Here is an 18820-nt window from a genome sequence, read left to right on the forward strand (position 1 = left end):
TGGTCGGCTGTGTGTCATGCACACGCAGGAACGATGGTCCTCATGCACTGTCCACAGCAGTCCGGGCCTAGAGTTGCCCCCCCACCCCCTGCATGGTCCCCTGGGCACATCCTGGGCAGCACTCTGCAGGGACCTTGGGGCTGCCAGCCTGCTCCCCCAGGGCTCCACCTGCTCGCAGTCCTGTCCGCTTAGGCTCTTGCTGGAAACCTGTCCCTGACTCCTTTATCATGTTTGAAAACTCAACCTGAGCCCCCAGGCCTCTGTCCCTCCCTTAGTAATGAGTCTTCGTGAGGGCTTTGAAATGTTGGCGTGACACCGAGTACAGACCGTACTCTAGTTCCCGGGAAGGGAGAAAGGTGAGTTCTGCTCTGCGTGAGGTCTGCTGTTGCGGCGTCTCTACTCGGTTGTGTAGCCGGCGGCTTCAGCCACAGTTTCCCCGCATCAGTCACGCAGCACGGAGGCGTTCCTCGCTCAGCCGTGTTGAGAAGTGGGTGTCCTGCCAATGCGTCTGGGGTTGAGGATGCAGAGAGGATTCAGACACTGTCTCCAGGAGCGTATCATCCAGCAGGGCAGAAGTGAGTATGACGGGCAGCCGCTGGTGCTGATGACGCCTCCTGGCTGTGCCGGCCACCGGCCCGAGCACTTCGCAGGTAGAGCTGAGGTTCACCGAGCAGCCCGCCCTGCTGCAGGTCTTTGCTCTTGCCCTGCGCCGGGTACATTGTTATGGGCTGGGATGGCCCCACCCTACAGGGTGGTCCCCCTTCCCTGAGGGGGCTCATGGTCGGATGTGGGAGGCAGACAGGCACACAGCCATGACAGCACAGGGGGGCAGGCTGTGTTGGGTGGTGTGGAAGCAGAGATGAGTGGCATTTCATCCCATGCCTCAGCTCAGGCCGCCGTAGCAAGACACCACAGATTGGTGACAAAACACCTGACCCTTCCTTACCGTTCTGGAGGTTGGACGTCCACGGGCTGTGGCCTCTTCCTGGCCCATAGACAGCCCCCTTCTCCATGTGTCCTTGCGTGGTGGACAAGAGCAACATCCCTCTCTCCCTCTTCCCATAAAGACACTGGTCCTATTGAATTAGGACCCCACTCATATAACCCCACTTAACCATCGTTACCTCCTAGAAGTCCCGTCTCCAAATATAGTCTTACTCAGGTGAATTAGGGGGACACAAGTCCACCACCACCAGCTGTGGTGATTTGAGGAGGGCATCCTGGAGGCAGTGTCCATAGTTGAACCCTGAAAGGCAAGAGCACTTATTCAGCTAAAGGCAGGAGGTTGAGTGGCTGAGCCAGAAGCCTATGTGAGAGGATGGCGTGAGCAGAGCCCCAGCAGAGAGAGAGAATGTGCCGCATTCGGAAACTGGACATAATCTGATGGGAAGTGTTCCTACCCCGCAGAGTAAGAAGGAGAGGCGTGTGTGTACATCTCTCTGGAAGCCCCGAGGGGAGGGAGGCCTTGGGCTGGAATGTTAGCGAGGGCGTCTAGCGGTGATGTGCGCAGGCAGGACCTCGCAGACTGGAGGACCCTGACCTAGAGGTGTGGCGTGGAAGAGCTGCACCCTGCAGGGGGCAGCCCGTTGGCTCGGGTCCCCTCGCCTGGCAGCGGCGTGGCCAGGATCCGAGGACGCAGGGTCTGCAGGCAGCCCAGCCCTCGCTGAACAGGCCAGGACTGGTTCTCACAGAGAGAATTCTAAGACGCTTCAGTTTAAAGCTGTGCTACTTTGCACTGCCCATCGTGGCTGTTTTTCCCCAGTTTTTACTAATTACTGTGGCTGGCTCGCCGGACGCAGAGCCCTTCCTCGTTTACTGGTACAACAGACGTGCTCCTGAGCCCATGCGTAGGCTCCCGGTGAGGGGTTTGTAGGCAGGCCCTTTACCTTTCCTTCTTCCCTTACTTCTGACAGATTATGACTCGGATGCAATGAGTAGCTCTTACGAGTCGTACGATGAGGAGGAGGAGGACGGGAAGGGCAAGAAGACGCGGCACCAGTGGCCGTCCGAGGAGGCCTCCATGGACCTGGTGAAGGACGCCAAGATCTGCGCCTTCCTGCTGAGGAAGAAGCGCTTCGGGCAGTGGAGCAAGCTGCTCTGCGTCGTCAAGGACACCAAGCTGCTGGTAACGCGCGGCGGGCGGGCTGTGGCCCTGCGGCCACTGGGGTCCGCTGGTGGCCTCGCTGGACGGGACCAACACTCGGGCAGGGCTGGCAGCAGCTGGCAGGACGGGGAGGCCCTCTGGCCTCAGAGCCGCCGTACGCAGAGCTCCCTGCCATCAGGCGCCCGGGCAGTGAGTGCCGGCGGCTGCTGAGCCTTTAGTGCCCTTGGTCTCAGTCCCTGCAGCGACCCACCAGCAGGCAGCGTCCTTCCCATCCCGGGCCAGTGTCTGCCGTGGATGCTGGTGGAAATGCACAGGCTTTAACTTGCCAGAAGTCGCAAGATGGATTTTCTCATGTGTAGTGAGTCAGTGAATTCCTCAAAGCCAGGTCATTGAGTGGGGCGGGCGGGCCAGCCGCGGTCTGGGAGGACAGTGTCCAGGAAAGGAAATTCTTTTGGAAAGCTAGAGGCAGATTGTTTTTTTGTTTAACCCAAGGGGCTGAATAGGAAGATGGACTGAGTAGCCGAGGGGTGGGTGCAGGGCCACGGTGACCTTCTGCTCTGGTGTCCTTCCCACGAGGGACCCCGTAAGGAAGCCGGGGGCCTTGAGCGCGTGTGATGCGCCCTCCTCCCTCCTTCAGTCCTGCCAGCTTTAGAAACCGTGCTTGGTTATAGCGATGACGAATTTCAGAGTACATTTCTGCATGTTGTTTTTCCTTCAAGCTAACTTTGGGGTGAAAATCACAGAATTATATCATTAAAACGGAACCCAGGAGAATTTATGATTCCGTGTACCCCTCTTCAGGGGACTATTCTTTATAGTTTCATCTGTGAATTGTGGGAGTGTTCTTTTACTAGAGTCTTAGGATGTTGTATATTTTTAAATTAATGGTTTTCAGAAAATTTTTTAAACAGTGAGAATACATATTTTTTCCACATGTGTGGCCTAAATTTCTCCCAAATTTAGAATATGCCAAAAATGATGCCATGGGGGGAATTTTAAAGTGAAGAATGAGGAAAAAAAAAAAAGATGAAAAGGATTAATGTGGTCCTCATTTACAGTCTGACATAATGGCTGCAAGACGTTATGGAAATTCTGTAACAACCTGCAGTGGGCTCTCAGGTACAAGAGGAGTTCTGGACCAGGGCAGAAAGCCTGTGGGTGTGTGGCAGGGTCAGCGTGTCCCTCCCCCACCCCCACAACAGCCCTGCTCCTCCACACCCTCCCCGCCCCTCCCCTCTCATTCCTTCCATCTCCTTCCGGATTTCTGTCTTTAAAACCTAGATGAAAACACCTATACCATTCAGAGTAGTGGTAAACATTTCAGAAGAAATTAATGGAAAACCATGTGAAAACATGTCCTTGATAAAATGCAGATTCAAAGTTAATTATTTTTATTATGAAGCTTTTTTTTTTCTTTCAAAAATCCCCAATGATCTGGGGCGCCTGGGTGGCTCAGTCATTAAGCGTCTGCCTTCAGCTCAGGGCGTGATCCTGGCGTTATGGGATCGAGCCCCACATCAGGCTCCTCCGCTGGAAGCCTGCTTCTTCCTCTCCCACTCCCCCTGCTTGTGTTCCCTCTCTCACTGGCTGTCTCTCTCTCTCTGTCAAATAAATAAATAAAATCTTTAAAAAAAAAAATCCCCAATGATCCAACTGCCCAGATGACCCCTGTTGACACTGCAAAAAAAGGATTAACAGTGATCACGGCAAATGCTTTCCAAGTTTGAACAGCACAGAAAACTAAACGGAAAACCAAAAGCCAGACTCTTCCCTATGTGTTCCCAGCCTGTCTTCCCGTGGGCACCACCATCCGTGGCTTTTTGGGTAGGCGTCTGGCATCTGTGCGGACCTGCGGTGTACACTGTGATGGGCCAGAACCCCCATCAGGACAGTTCACCCAGGTCATGCTCCCCCTCAGCCCCGGGTCTGCATCAGGACAACCCTGCGGGTGCCTTCCAGTTCCAAAGATGCATGGGCTCCACCCAGGCCGGCCACTGGGCTTCTTCATGTCCTCTCTCCCGCGGGCTTGGTTCTCAGGGCGTACGCTGCCCCCTCTGTTTGAGAGTCTGCTCCCCTGGGGGTCCGACGGCAAGGATGTCCAGCTTGCACTTTAACGAAGGGCTGGTGACAGACCCATTCTGAGGCATTTCCTGTTTAACTCCATCCACTCTATTGTTAGTTTCCTTTTTGCTGTTCTGTTTTTTTCTTGCACTCACTGAGAGTACAAAAAACTGCCGAACGGTGAAAGTTCATAGCAATCTGGGGTTGGTTGGTTTTGGTGTATTTTTTTTCCTTCCGTTTCAGACAGGGCAACCATCCCTTGGTTTTCTGTAAAACGTGGGTATATTCCAGACGTGTGGCACTCAGGAGCCGAGGTTTGGAACTTTAAAATAGGAGAAGACTCTGGAAGTCACTTCTGAAAACTGGTGTCTCTTCCTCCCCTCCCTCCTCCATAGACATCACCCAGTGGAGAGAGTCGGCTATGCGCTCACGCCATTTGGGGCTGGGGTTGACCTCTTTTCACGCGTCTGACTTTGGGCAAGCCTCAGTTTCCTCATCTGCAAAATGGACAACTCTGGCAATCGAGTGTAAAAGGGTGAAACACCTCGCGGGATGGTGACACTTTGTTCTTGGTAGCAGATGTTACTGTCATTAATCATTTAGTGTGACTCAATAAAATCACAATGATCACAGCAATAGTTCATTTTACAAATGAGGAAACAGGCTTAGAAAGCTGAGAGACTTCCCAGGAGCTAGATTATATTAGGAGCAGAGCCAGGACCCAGATGTCTGCACTCTCGGACTGTCCGTTTCCATTTCCATGAAGGCATGTGCTTTTGGTCTCAAGTCATAGGATTAGACCCAAGGAGAGAGGGGAAGCCTTTGGACAGGATCTGATCCTAGGTTCCACAGATCCAGATGAAGCACTAGCGATGTGAACTAAATCTCAGTGTTCGCCACGGCACTGAACTCTTTAGAGGGGACGTCTGCTGTGTAAATGGAGCGGCGTGAGTTTCGGATCCCTTACTCAACCGGAAAGCAAATCTTGGCAGCCATGTTGCCTAGGACGTGTTGCTCTGTGTACTGGAAGTCCCTCATCTGTGTCTCAGAAAGGGGATAGAGATGAGACCGGCAGATACCCAGTGACATAGGTTATAGAAGAAAGCTTCCAAATGATTGCCCACAGTAGGGCTGTGCTATTCGGCAAATCTAATGTATCATGTTCATGTGACTTAGTGAGGAAGTTCTCTGGTCCGTGATGTCCATCAGAGGAGGGAGCTTCTGGTTCCCGCCGAGTTATGTCATCGTTGCTCAGTAAACTTTGCCGAACTGAAGAGTAGACGTATTTTCACGTATGTGGGAGTGACGCGTCATGTGCAGCATGCCCCGCGTGGGTGATGTGTGGGCATCTGCAGACCACCCTCCAGGGTCTTAGAGAGCCCTCAGATGCCTTGCAGGCACTGGCCTTCCCATCCTGCCAGAGCTGTATCGTGTTTCTCCTGGAACCCTCTTCAAGCTAACTCTGCTTTCTCGTTCAATGCAGTGCTACAAAAGCTCCAAGGACCAGCAGCCCCAGATGGAACTGCCCCTCCAAGGCTGCAACATCACCTACACCCCGAAGGACAGCAAGAAGAAGAAGCACGAGCTGAAAATCACCCAGCAAGGCACGGACCCGCTAGTCCTTGCAGTCCAGAGCAAGGAGCAGGCCGAGCAGTGGCTGAAGGTGAGGCGGTCGCTTGGCTTCTCTCCCCCAGACCCGCGTTCAGTTCAGCTTGTCTGTTTCTCAGGCGTACGTAAAACTGGGTGAACCCGAGCCGTTTTGTCTTTGTTAGCAGAGTGTTCTGATCTCTTTGCGGCCAGTCACTCCAGCCCTGGTCTTCAGAAGGCGGTCGGCCTCACACTGCAGCTGTTCTATGACTTTCTCTTTTCCTTTGATTGCCTTTGATTTTTTTTTTCTTTTTATGTGTCTGGAGGTAGATTCTTTTCTATTTATTCTGCTTGGAGTTCCCTGGGATTCTAAATCTGTGGATTGTCATCTTTCTAGGTTTTAGAAAACAAATTTTTAGCCATTTCTCTTAAAAATAGAACTTTGGGGGCGCCTGGGTGGCACAGCGGTTGGGCGTCTGCCTTCAGCTCAGGGCGTGATCCCGGCGTTATGGGATCGAGCCCCACATCAGGCTCCTCTGCTGGGAGCCTGCTTCTTCCTCTCCCACTCCCCCTGCTTGTGTTCCCTCTCTCGCTGGCTGTCTCTATCTCTGTCAAATAAATAAGTAAAATCTTAAAAAAAAAATAGAACTTTGTCTCATCCTCCCCTCCGACTATGTTTAAATATATGTTAGGCATTTTCACTATATTCTATTTATCTTCTCTTTATATCTTAATGTCCTTTTTTCTCCTTAATCTAGTTTCTTGTTAATTTTTGGCTCACTCTTTCTCTTAAAAGCTGGATCTGCAGTTAAATTTGTCCCCATTCACTGGGTTCTGAATGTTGGTTATGGATTTCTAGTATTTCTAGTGGCTTCTTTTTCGACCTGGGAATACCAGTTTCTACAGTTAAATTCCCTGTAGAAATGTTTGTCGCTCATCTCCACAACAAGCAGCTAACAGGCTTGGTTGTTGGACAGCGGTTTGGGTGGCATGGGGACCTGGCCACCTCATCTGTTGGTGTACTTGTTCCTGTCATTTTGTCCTTCCCGCGTGCCGAGCTCGCTCATGATCATGATGCTCCTTCAAGTGGGAAGAAAAATTAATTCACTAATTTTTATATAACAACTTTATTGAAGTAACATTCACATACCGTACAGTTCAGCCTTTCAAAGTACAATTCAGTGGCTGTGAGTCTATTCACCATAACCCACTTTAAGAGCATCCTCATCTCCCCAGAGAGAAACACCATACTCACCACAGGAGCAGCCCCGCCCCTCACCCCCAGCCCCGCCCCTCACCCCCAGCGCCGCCCCTCACCCCCAGCCCCGCCCCCACCCTCACCCCCAGCCCAGCCTCACCCCCAGCCCCGCCCCACCCTCAGCCCCACCCTCAGCCCCAGACCAGCCTCACCCCCAGCCCCGCCCCTCACCCTCAGCCCCACCCTCACCCCCAGCCCTGCCCCCACCCTCAGCCCCACCCTCACCCCCAGCCCAGCCTCGCCCCCAGCCCCAGCCTCACTCCCAGCCCCAGCCTCGGGCAACCGCTACTTTGCTTTCTGTTCCTATAGAGTTGCCTGTGTTCAACATTTCATCTAAACATGCTGTGTCCTTCTGTGACGGCCGCTCTGATTTGGCATAATGTTTCCCAGGTTCATCCGTGTTGTAATATGTATCACTACCTCCTTACTTTTTATCACTTTCGGGCCATATCTAAGAAACCACTGCTTAGTCCAGAGTCCTAAAGGTGTACACTCATGTTTTCTTCTGATCGCTTTATAGTGTCAGGCCTCAAGTTTCGTCTATGATCCTGTCTGCTTTCATCGTTGCATGTAGCATGAGATAGGGGTCCAGTTTCATTCTTTTTCTTGCAGGGATCCAGTTGTCCCTGTAGAAATAATTTGATTCTTGACCCTATGCTTTCTTCTATCGGAGAGCATTGTCATTTGCCTCTGCCATGCGCGGGGAGGGCATTAGCTCTCCAAAATCAGTTTATAACTTCGGGGCTTGAGATTGTTTTCAGAGCCACCCAGGTAACTTGAAGTCAGCCTGCGGTTCATTCAAGGGCAGGTTTGTACTCATCGCACTGTGACTCCAAGATCTGTTCCTTGGGCTCCCCAACCAACCTGGGGGGGGGGGGTTGCCAGAGACCGTCTTTGGCATGCCATGGACTCCAGCCTCTGACCCCAGCCCCTGGAGCTGCAGAGGGGCTGCCTGCTCTCCCGGCTGCCTCGTCCCGGGTGGCCAAGGCCATCCCCGCTGCCAGCCTACCTCGCCACATTTCCTTCTTCCTCTGCATTGTGGCCCAGTCATTCCTTACCTCAATAATAGCTCCTTCCTGCTGTAAGAAGGGCCACCCTGAACCCTGGGCTTTCTTCTTTCCTCTGTCCCTTCTTCGTGACTCGCTCCACATGAAGCTGCCGGAAGCCTCGCCAGCTTCTCCTGTCTCCCTGGGACGTGGCACTGAGCTGACCGTGCAGCTCACAAGTAGGGACTTAGAGAGAAAACATTTCCAAGATGTCAGGCATTGGTGGAGGGGAATAGTCTTACATCCTGTTTCGCCAGATGTGAGATGCACATCAGAGGCGCTCAGCTAATTACACGGTGATGACTCTATTTGTCAGTGGGAGCTTAATTGCAAGGATTCTTTTTTTTTTTAGCATCTGCTGATATTTCTTAAAAGGGAAGTAAATAATACATGGTAAGTTACCGTGTTCTAAAGAGTTTGAGTTGATTACTTTCTCGGTTTAATGTTTGTGCTTTGCTCCTGTTACGTGTGTCAGTGTGAGAAGCTAAGAAGTCTTGATTAGAAATGACAGTCAGAGACAAAACTAGTTTCAGTCAGTCATTTTCTTTCTTTCAAACCAGCAGAGACCGGTGAGGCTCTGGTGTCCTGTTTTCTCAGTACTGTTATTAGATGGGCTGTCTTATCGGTATCGCCTAGAAACACAAGAAACATAGACTCGCAGTGACTCAGACTCATGAAGCTTTTAAGAGTCTTTTTCTTTTCACCCTGTATCTCCTTGTTCAAGACCGCAAATGCGGCAGCCAGAACTGGAGCAGGCCTCCTCTCCTAACTCTCTGTCCCTCCTCGAAGGTGACTTTTATCCTGACTATTATCATCGAGGTATGCATTACGTATGTACTTATAAATCCGAAGTGACTTTTCTTTTATGTTTAAAAACGTCCATGTACATGGCTTCAAACTACACGTACCCTCACGTTTTCCGCTCACTGTTTTCTGTCTGCTCTGGTGTCGATGCCCATCCCCCGTCCCTGTCCTGGGGCGCTCCGGGGAGCGTTCTCGTGCGTGGCCCTTGGTCTCGCGTGTCATGGCTTCCCCGGGAAGGCTGCCTGCGCTGGCGTGGCTGACTTTAGGACGGGCGCATTTTCAACACCACTAGATCTTGACAAATGGCTTCCAGGTTTGCTTGTGCCATTACATGTCTGCCAGCAACATACGAGACGAGCATTTTGTACGTGTCCTTTCCCAGGTTCTTTATATATATATATGTGTAGGCAAGGAGAAATGCAGATTTTAATTCCCACCCCCATAGACAAGATGTGGTGTTCTGCCTCTTGCTTTTTACACCTAAACAAAGTGTCTTGCAGATTTTTTCAATTTAGAGAATGGAGCCTTTCCTTTTTTTTTTTAACAGTACATACCATTTCATTGTTTAAATAGACCATAATTTAAAAAAATATTCTCTGATTCATGGATATTGGGTTGTTTGCAGACAACTCTGTAATAATCGACCCTGTGCACATATCATCTCACACTCTTGCTAGTGTGTGGCCTGACTTCCCAGAGAGGCTGTTTGCTTGCAGAAAGGTTGTAGGCGCTCCTGGTTTTGATACACAGCCACGTCACTCTGCATGGGAGGTCTGCCAGCTCAGCCTCCCACCAGCAACGTGTCAGAGTGCCTTTCCCCCACAGCCTCGCCCGCCTGCCTCAGCAAGCAGTGTGATGGGGGAGGGCGGATCTCCTCTAGTCGAATCTGCATTTTGCTTCCTGTGGCCTTGAATGAGCTGCTTAGCTCGTCTGTGCCTCGGTTGAATCTCTGTGCAATGGGAGGGAGGGTCATAATGGTGCCTGCCTCTCTGACTTGTTATGAGGGTAAGATAATCAGATAGAAACAATTAGAAGAGCACCTAGCGTGCAGTGAGCACATATGTAAGCGTAAGCTGCTTCTCTACTGTAGTTTGGTTCTTGTTATCGCTACGCTCCTGCTTCTAGGTCTCAATAAACTCATAAGCTCCGGCTGAAAACAGTTTGAAAATCAGGATGATAGTGGGATGCATGAGGGGCCAGAGCTTGGGGTGTCCACATCACGGCCTCCCCTCTCCTTCGCCCAGGACCACAAGGACGCCCCTGTGTGCCCCAGGAGGACATCCCCGAACTCGGCTTCCTTGCCCGCAGCCTTCGTGTTGTTCCCACACACCCAGTAAGGGTGGGTGGGCGTAGGCTCGTGGTGTCACTGAGGCTCCTTGAAGTTTCAACCATTACGCCAGGTGCATACGGCCCCTGGGATGTGGCTGGTTTGTTCCCCACCCTCTGCAGTGGGCACCCCGCCTCCCGCCACCCTGCCAGCCAGGAGCAGCCTTGTCCCTTCTTTCCTGTGAAGGGCTCTTCCCTTGTGAGGACTTAGTGGGTCCAGGTTTCTTCGTATCCTCACCCTCCGATGAGTGAAAGACTGCTCTGATTTTTAAACATATCCCCCTCGTCTTATCTGTCAAGGGGACAGTGGAGGTCTTGGGTGCCTCTCTGTACGGCAACCCGAATGGAGACACCTGTTCCTTCTTAACTTCGTCGGCGGTCCTGCCAGGCGTACACCCACTGTACCAGTTCTCCCAAAAAAGCTGAATTTGGGCTCTTGGTTTTTCTCAGTTGTACTATCGTGTTCTATTTTCAGTTCTCTTCTTCCCTCCCACTTTCTTTTGGCTTAATTTGTTGTAATTATGCCAACTTCTTGAAGTTTATGCTTAGATAATTGATTCTTAGCCCTTTTCTTACATAAATGCATTCATTCAAAGCTGTCCATTGCTCCCTGAGCATGGTCTTAGCTATCTCCTGTAAGTTCTGAGGTTTGTGTTTTTATTCAGTTCAAAATACTTCCTAGAATCTGTAGCAATTCCTTTTTTGACTAATGGTTCATCTGGGGCTATCTTGCTCACTTTCTAAATATTCAGGTTTTTAAAAATAAGCTATTTGCTTTTAGTTTCTACTTAAATTCATCGTAGTCAGAACTTGATATGATTTTGCATCATAGAGATTTGTAGACTTGCTCAACCTATAGTCAGGGTGGGTAAATGCTCGTGTCCATACTGAGGGGCAGGGTGGGTAAGTGCTCGTGTCTATACTGAGGGGCAGGGTGGGTAAATGCTCGTGTCCATACTGAGGGGCAGGGTGGGTAAATGCTCGTGTCCATACTGAGGGGCCGGGTGGGTAAGTGCTCGTGTCCATACTGAGGGGCCGGGTGAGTAAGTGCTCGTGTCTATACTGAGGGGCAGGGTGGGTAAATGCTCGTGTCCATACTGAGGGGCCGGGTGGGTAAGTGCTCGTGTCCATACTGAGGGGCAGGGTGGGTAAATGCTCGTGTCCATACTGAGGGGCAGGGTGGGTAAGTGCTCGTGTCTATACTGAGGGGCAGGGTGGGTAAATGCTCGTGTCCATACTGAGGGGCCGGGTGGGTAAGTGCTCGTGTCCATACTGAGGGGCAGGGTGAGTAAGTGCTCGTGTCCATACTGAGGGGCAGGGTGGGTAAGTGCTCGTGTCCATACTGAGGGGCAGGGTGGGTAAGTGCTCGTGTCCATACTGAGGGGCAGGGTGGGTAAATGCTCGTGTCCATACTGAGGGGCCGGGTGGGTAAGTGCTCGTGTCCATACTGAGGGGCAGGGTGAGTAAGTGCTCGTGTCCATACTGAGGGGCAGGGTGGGTAAGTGCTCGTGTCCATACTGAGGGGCAGGGTGGGTAAGTGCTCGTGTCTATACTGAGGGGCCGGGTGGGTAAATGCTCGTGTCCATACTGAGGGGCAGGGTGGGTAAGTGCTCGTGTCCATACTGAGGGGCAGGGTGGGTAAATGCTCGTGTCTATACTGAGGGGCCGGGTGGGTAAATGCTCGTGTCTATACTGAGGGGCCGGGTGGGTAAATGCTCGTGTCCATACTGAGGGGCAGGGTGGGTAAATGCTCGTGTCCATACTGAAGGGCCGGGTGGGTAAATGCTTCTGTCTATACTGAGGGGCACCATTTTGCAGTTGCTGGGTGCACAGGTCTACACGGGTTTGTCAGATCACAGTTATTAACTGTCATCTTCAGATCCTCTCCTAATTCGTTTTGTCAGCTAATCAAAGGGAGAGATGTGGTCACATCTACCTCGTTGTTTATGGATTTATCTATTTGTCTTTCTACTTCCGTCAGTTCTTGCGTAATTTGTTTTGAGGCTATGTTATTGGTTGCATAGAGAGTTTAAATGGCGATACCTCACTGGTATTTGAAACCCTTTCAAGAATATGAAATGTGCCTGTTTATGTCAGTGTTTCTTGCCTCCAAGAATGACTCTGATTAATCTACAGATGAATTATCTTCCTTCAGAGTGCCTTTTGATGAGCAGAAATTGTTAATTCTGAGATCCATTACATCAGCCTTTGCTTTTATAGTCAGTGCGTTTTGCCTTCTGTCCATAAAATCTTAGCATAGTCCATTCACCAAGATAGTACTTGTGTCTTCTTCCAGATCTTTATGACTCTGCCTTTATGGACAGGTCTCTGATTCATACAGTTGGTTTCCTGTAGAAGATGGAATGTAGGGGTCAAAATGGATTTTCTTCCATAAGGGTAGTCAATTGTTTCAGTCCTATTGATGACCTGAATTGCCTTGATTGGAAATCCATTGATCGAACACATTTGGGTCCATCTCTGGGCCCCTGTCTGCTTCATTAGTCTGCATCTGCGTGGTCGTGCCAATGCCACATTGCCTTGATGGCTGAAACTATACAGAGAGTCTTGAAATCAGCTAGGCTCTGCCTTCTAACTCTGTTCTATTTTTTTCCCAAATGATTTAAAACTTTGAAATGACAGTTTTCTGTAAACTAAGTCAATGCTGTCATCATGGCCTGTTATGTCATCCTGTCAAGCCCACATCTTTATGACTGAAGTAGATTTTTTTTTTCCAAATTAAGGAACAACTGTAATCCGAGGCACAGCCCTTATTTATCTTGACGATAGCATGGAGTGATGGAGAGTGAATGAAGGGTCTGGAATCTGGACTACAGTCCCGGAAGGCCTCTAACTCATCAGGGTGTTTGGGGTCAGCAAAGTCTTTCCCACTTACTTAATGGAAATAGTACCGATCAGAATGATCAAAAAGGCAGAATGAAAAAGTTACACAAATGCGCTTTTAGAACTAAATAAACTGTTGGAATATCAGTGGTTTATTAGTATTGCCCCGTAGGATTCCTTTTGTAAAAACTCTAGAACGACTATACAACATGAACTGTTTTACAGAACAGGGGCCAAGACTTTGTTAATATAAACTGTTGTTATCCCATGTTGTCCCAACTTATTATCCAGGCTTTTGGTGTTGTGACATGTGGCTTTAATGTAGCGGCTGACAGTCTCTAAAGTGAGTCACACACAGCCTTTGTCAGGTGTGGAGAGCAGGAGGGCTGTGCGTGGCCAGCACCTGACCGGAGCCACGCTTCTTCAAGATCACGGCCAAACTTGTTTCTCTTCCTTCGGTCTGCAACTTCCATTACCAGCAGCTCTTGCCAAAATTTACTGACTCCGTGTGTGTGTGTGTGTGTGTGTGTGTGTGTGTGTGTGTGTGTGTACAGATGCTGAAAACATGAGCTGTTTTGTAGGGGTCAGTCGGAAGACAACAGCCAATATTCCCAGAAACTGAGTGGTCAGGTTTCCTTAAAAAATGTGCAGAGATTGTGTTTCTGGCAATGAGGGCTCAAGTTAAAAGCAAACAAAAATACCACAGAACATATAACAATTTGTTTTTGAAGGATTTGTGATTCTGAATTTGGATCCAGTTCTCTTAAATACATATTGTTGAACTTCTCACAGAACATGGCTCTTAAAAAAAATACACACACACAGCATCTTCATTTGCAGCTATTCAAAGAATTTGGGTGATAACCCCTTTATTGAATACTTCTGAATTAACTCTGTGGGAGCAATTTGGCAATGAATAGGGGTCAGGGGAGGAAGACAGTTTCGTGGAAGTCACCTGCAATAATCCAACAGGCTGGTGATGAAACCATGGAAGTAAAGACGGGCTTTACGCTCCTCAATGTTCTCAACAGCGCCCTTCTCTGCGCCCGGGGTGTCATTAGGGCTTAGTCTGGGGAACGAGAAGTCGTCTCCCGTCTCAGGGATGACAGGGATAAGCCCCGGCCTGGCCCCAGGTGTGTCTGGGTCTCTGTGGGCTACCGAATGCCCGTCTCTTTCCTAAGCGCCGTGGGAGGCGCTGCGCTCGGCGTAAGGACTTGAAGGTCAGGCGCAGGGACGTCAGCAGAGAACAAAAGTGTGTCCTTTATCTGTGTACAGAATTCTAAGTGTACAGATACATGTATTGGGTGTTTTAGGGAAGGCTTCTCAGGGAAGTTGAGGACACTGCTTCGTTTCGATGGCCAGGTCACCTCATCTGGCCACTGCGGTGAGTCTGCCCTTCCTTGAACCGCTCTTTGTGGGCAGAACGGCCCTGACGTGGAACAGGGGAGAGGGAAGGAGCTATTCCAGTGCCCAGGAGAGCGCGAGGAAGTTCTCCTGGGTGATGCGGCATGGCTCTTAGCTGCGTGCTCTTTTCCTTTTATCACTTTTCTCCTCCGAGGATTTCAGATATCGAAGCAGAGAACTGGGGAAATGTTGTCCTGAGGGTTTACTTATTGGACGTAATGGCTTGGTTTCTTTTCCTCTGGATTTCATTCCTTCATTCATCTTTCTTTACTGGAGAAAATGTCAAGTTCAGTTTGGCTCCTTGTTCCTTTCGTTTCTTCTTTAATCACACTTTTTAGGTTGCTGTTATGTGCTAGGCTTTGGGAATGCCCACGTAAGCAAGGCATAGCCCCATCTCTGAAAGCAAGCCCAGCGGAAGAGAAGAAAGAGACCCGTGGGCGTACAGGGCACATGAGTGGTGTCAGTGTGAAGAACATATGGCCAACTGTGGCCCGAGGGCAGGGGGAGCCGAGCCATGCACCCCGTAGGGGGCAGAGTCTGCTTCCAGGGCACACGAGACAGAGGCTGAGTCTTACAGGACAAGCCCGATCCAGTGAGCCCGGCCATCCCTGAAGGTGCAGTGCACATGACTCACCCACAAGGCCAGGGGGGGTCCTGGAGCAGTGGTGACGCACGTTGTGGACCCTCCCCCCTTGAAAAAAGAAAGAAGGAAAGAGGACAGCTACTTTTGGAAGAAAAGCTTTTGCCAGAGAGAGGTTTCTTTTTTTTTTTTTTTTTAAGATTTTATTTATTTATTTGACAGAGAGACAGCCAGCGAGAGAGGGAACACAAGCAGGGGGAGTGGGAGAGGAAGAAGCAGGCTCCCAGCGGAGAAGCCTGATGTGGGGGTCGATCCCAGGACCCTGGGATCACGCCCTGAGCTGAAGGCAGACGCTTAACTACTGAGCCACCCAGGCGCCCCCAGAGAGAGGTTTCTGCAGGTTATGTTTTATGAGGGTCAGCCTTCTGGTGCGAGAAGAGGGGCTTGTAAGTTTCCGGTTAGTTTGCGTAATTGTCGTGTGATGCGTCCTGTTTAAGGCTGTCGTCACGGAAAGGGGCTCACGTGTGCTTTGTCCTGCTCTGGGCTGGACACCTCATGTTTTATGATCCTGCTTTCCACGGTGGCCCAGAGGCCTTGTCTGTGCATGTTCTGGACAAGGACGTCAGGCCCGAGTCTGCATCGCTAGACCTCACGTGTGGAGGAGGCCGTAGAATTAGGGTTGAAACCCCATTTCTGTTTCCACACAAGAGCCCAGGAGATTCCACTGCCTTGTACTCTTTCCCTAGAGAAAGACAAACCCTTGTCCTTCAATCAAATATGAATTTGTCTTGTCAACTAAAGATCTGGTAGCGCCCTTGGGGCAGGCATGGGAATAGAGGCCCCACACAGAGCAGCAGGAGCGGTTGGTGTGGACAGAGACTCAGGCATCCAGAAGGCCCGGGTCACTGGGTGGATGTCACTTGGACGACGCTTTCAGTCCTCAGAATCCACAGGGAGAAAAATGTGGCAGCAGGATCTCTGGGCTTCTCTTTCTTTTTCCTTTGTCCTGTTTTAGTCTCAAATGTGGACTTTGCCCTGTAGCTTTTTCATGAAACTGTGGAGCAGCAGGATGGCTGCAGACACCGTCCTGGGCTCCCGCCAGTGTGGCACTAATCCCAACACCAGCGCAAGCCAGCCAATCTGGGCATGTCTGCTGAGATCGTATTGCAAAACTACTACCAGATATCTGGGACTTAGGCATTTTAATTCTGCCCCGAAGACGCATGGGTCGGACTCAAATTGCAGCTTCATTCTGAAAAGAACGGAAGACATTTTGAAGGAACTGCCTAACTTCTCCCTTGCCAGCATGCAAATTCTGCCAACCCAGGATGGTACTCTGGCCTGTTCACTACACATCCCCAGTGATCAGAACCACGCCCAACTCATGGCAGGAGCGCAGTAGTGACAGCAGGGACAGTGGGTGACCTTGGGGGCTTCAACAGGGCCAAGGATCACTACCTCCATGCGGCAGACCCTCATGCCTGTCAGTCTAGGGCGGGATCCTTTCTAAGCCCTCGGCGTCCGTGGTGGGGATGCTCTCAGGAGTGATGGTGTTGGTGAGCAGAGAGGCCGCCACGTGCCAGGTGCTGGCTTAGGCACTTAGCATAGAGGGTCTCATTTTCTCTGGATGTCACTGTTCTGACAGCAGGACAGGTCATCTGGACACTCCTTCCTTTGCCGGTGAGGAAACGGTGGCTCAGCAAGGTTGGGGCTTTGAACCATTGGCTGATGTTCTGGCCTCGCTTTTCACCAGGAAGACAGAACCGGCCAGACAGGAGCATCCACAAACTCCCGCCACCAGTTACACTGGCCTTCCCCAGATCCCACCCTCTGCCGCCTCTGGAAATTCCTCCTCCGCTCATCTCCCCTCCGTCTCCGGGAGCCCCTCCAATCACCCCCGGCCCCCATCCCTCCCCCGCAGCAGAGGGGCTTCTCAGAGGTGCCTCTGCACCGTTGGGCTGCCTCTCTCTCCTCCTCCCTGCTCCTGGGAGTTGCACCCTCCTGGTTCGCCCCCGCTTCCCTGGCTGTTCCAGCTCATTCTTCACTGGCCTCTCCGCTTTGGCTCTGCTCCGTGCACCGACCGGCTCTGGTCCTTGTCCTGGACCTGCGTTCTGCTGTCTGTCCTCCCTCTGGTGACTGACCCCTCCTGGGCTGTGAGCAGAGCCTTTTCTCCCCTGAATGCCTAGTTTAGTTCCAGCTCTGCCTGGAAGCTTGCCTTTGCTCCGCACTCACCCGCCTCGCTTCTCCCCTACCCTGTGCTTCTCTCCGCCTCCCGTATCTGAATGGAGCACCCGGCTGCCTCGTGCTTCCCTCCTGCTCCAGCTAACCCACCCTCAGGGCCTGCTGGTTCTTCTCTGGAATCCTCCGCAAGCCACTGGTTCACTCCCTCCCGCCATTGCCCCAGCCTGCAGTGCCCCCCCCCCCCATCCCCCGGACACTACTGGATGGCCTGACTCATTTCCTTCTTAGTTCTCGTCCGCTATCCTCCATCAGCAGTGCCAGTGCTGTCTGCGACTTCTGACAATGGTATGCCCCTTCGTCTCAGGCACTGTCTCAGGCCATGTATGGTCCACAGGTAGGACCACTGCATCTGTGCAGCAGGTGGGAGCACTGGAGCGCAGGAGAACAGCTAATTAAATTTGCCCAAGTTGAAGGCCATGTTGAAAACACAGGCAGTCGAGCTCTGCGGCCAGTGCTCTTGGCCTCTGCGCTATACCACCTCCCAGAAAGTCACTCTTATTGCTCCAGGGCTCAAGCTACTCAAACCCAACCTCCTCACTGGCCTGAACGACTGCGTGACCCTCCTGGTGGCCTGCCCCCATCTCGTGCCACATGGCACCAGGTGGTATCCTTAAACACTTCACGTCCACCACAGGGCCTTTGCACCAGCTGGCCCCTCTGCCTGGAAGCTTTTTCCACTGGTTCCTCATGTGGCTGCATCCTTCTGGGCATTTGGCTCCCAGCCTACCTGTCATCCCAGTGAGGCCTCTTGGTCTTGTCAATTAGCCATTCCCTTTTTGTTAAACACCACCTTCCAGTCTCTGTAGCACTTACTGCTGTCTTACTTTATCTTTGTGCTTGGGTGATGCTCACTGTTCACCATGATACCTAACTTACACTGGAATGCAAGTCCCATGAAAGCAAGGCATTGCGTTCTGCCTGTATCCTAAAGCCTGTGTCAGTACCGGCATCAGAGAGACATTTGGTGAGTGAACGAGTGAATGAATGAGCACCTGGCATCTCGGGACTTAGAACCGGGTGCTTTCGAGCCCAGAGATTTTCCCTCCACCCCGTATGCCACTGCCTGTTCGTGCCAGCTTCGACCTCCGAGAGCGCTCAAGCATGTCTGCACTTCTTGCAGGTGATCCGAGACGTCTACAGCGGCTGCAGCGGTCCAGCGGATTCAGAAGGTCCTCCCCCGTCGAGCTCCCCCGTGCACAAGACGGAGCTGGAGAAGGTAAGGACCTCTTTCTTCCCAGGAGTAGTGCCCTTGTGGTTGATGTAGGCCTCCCTCAATGTTTTGATGACATTCTCTGAGAGAATTTAGCACTTAGACTTCGGAAACAGTGCAATCCTGCTGCCTCTGCGTTTCAGGTGTCTACTTCTGTATGAAGCATGAGGTAGTCACTTTACAGTCTGCGTGGTTGGTGTGGTCATCCCCAGCTGCAGGTGCAGAAATGGGTTTAAAAGTCCTAAGGATTTCCAGGGTTCAAGGTTACCTCACTATCACGTGGAACTCTGCGTGCTGGTCTGCGTGCTCTGGAATACAGCAGCACTGCGAGAGTGTGCCTTCCCAAAGGTTCATTCCC

The 18820-nt window shown here is 51.3% G+C and overlaps 1 protein-coding gene across 6 annotated transcripts in view; it reads left to right on the plus strand.

Annotated features, from left to right (window-relative positions):
• Positions 1-18820, plus strand: part of AFAP1 (actin filament associated protein 1) — a 149523-nt gene that overhangs the window by 87197 nt on the left and 43506 nt on the right. For all 6 annotated transcript variants that reach the window (XM_026485913.4, XM_026485914.4, XM_026485916.4 and 3 more), the window contains 3 exons: positions 1914-2125; positions 5649-5828; positions 18373-18468. In XM_026485913.4, the coding sequence (XP_026341698.1) occupies positions 1914-2125; positions 5649-5828; positions 18373-18468 (488 nt within the window). The remainder of the gene's footprint in view (positions 1-1913; positions 2126-5648; positions 5829-18372; positions 18469-18820) is intronic.

Source organism: Ursus arctos, unplaced genomic scaffold, assembly GCF_023065955.2.
Source record: "Ursus arctos isolate Adak ecotype North America unplaced genomic scaffold, UrsArc2.0 scaffold_9, whole genome shotgun sequence".
Taxonomy (NCBI): Eukaryota; Metazoa; Chordata; class Mammalia; order Carnivora; family Ursidae; genus Ursus; species Ursus arctos.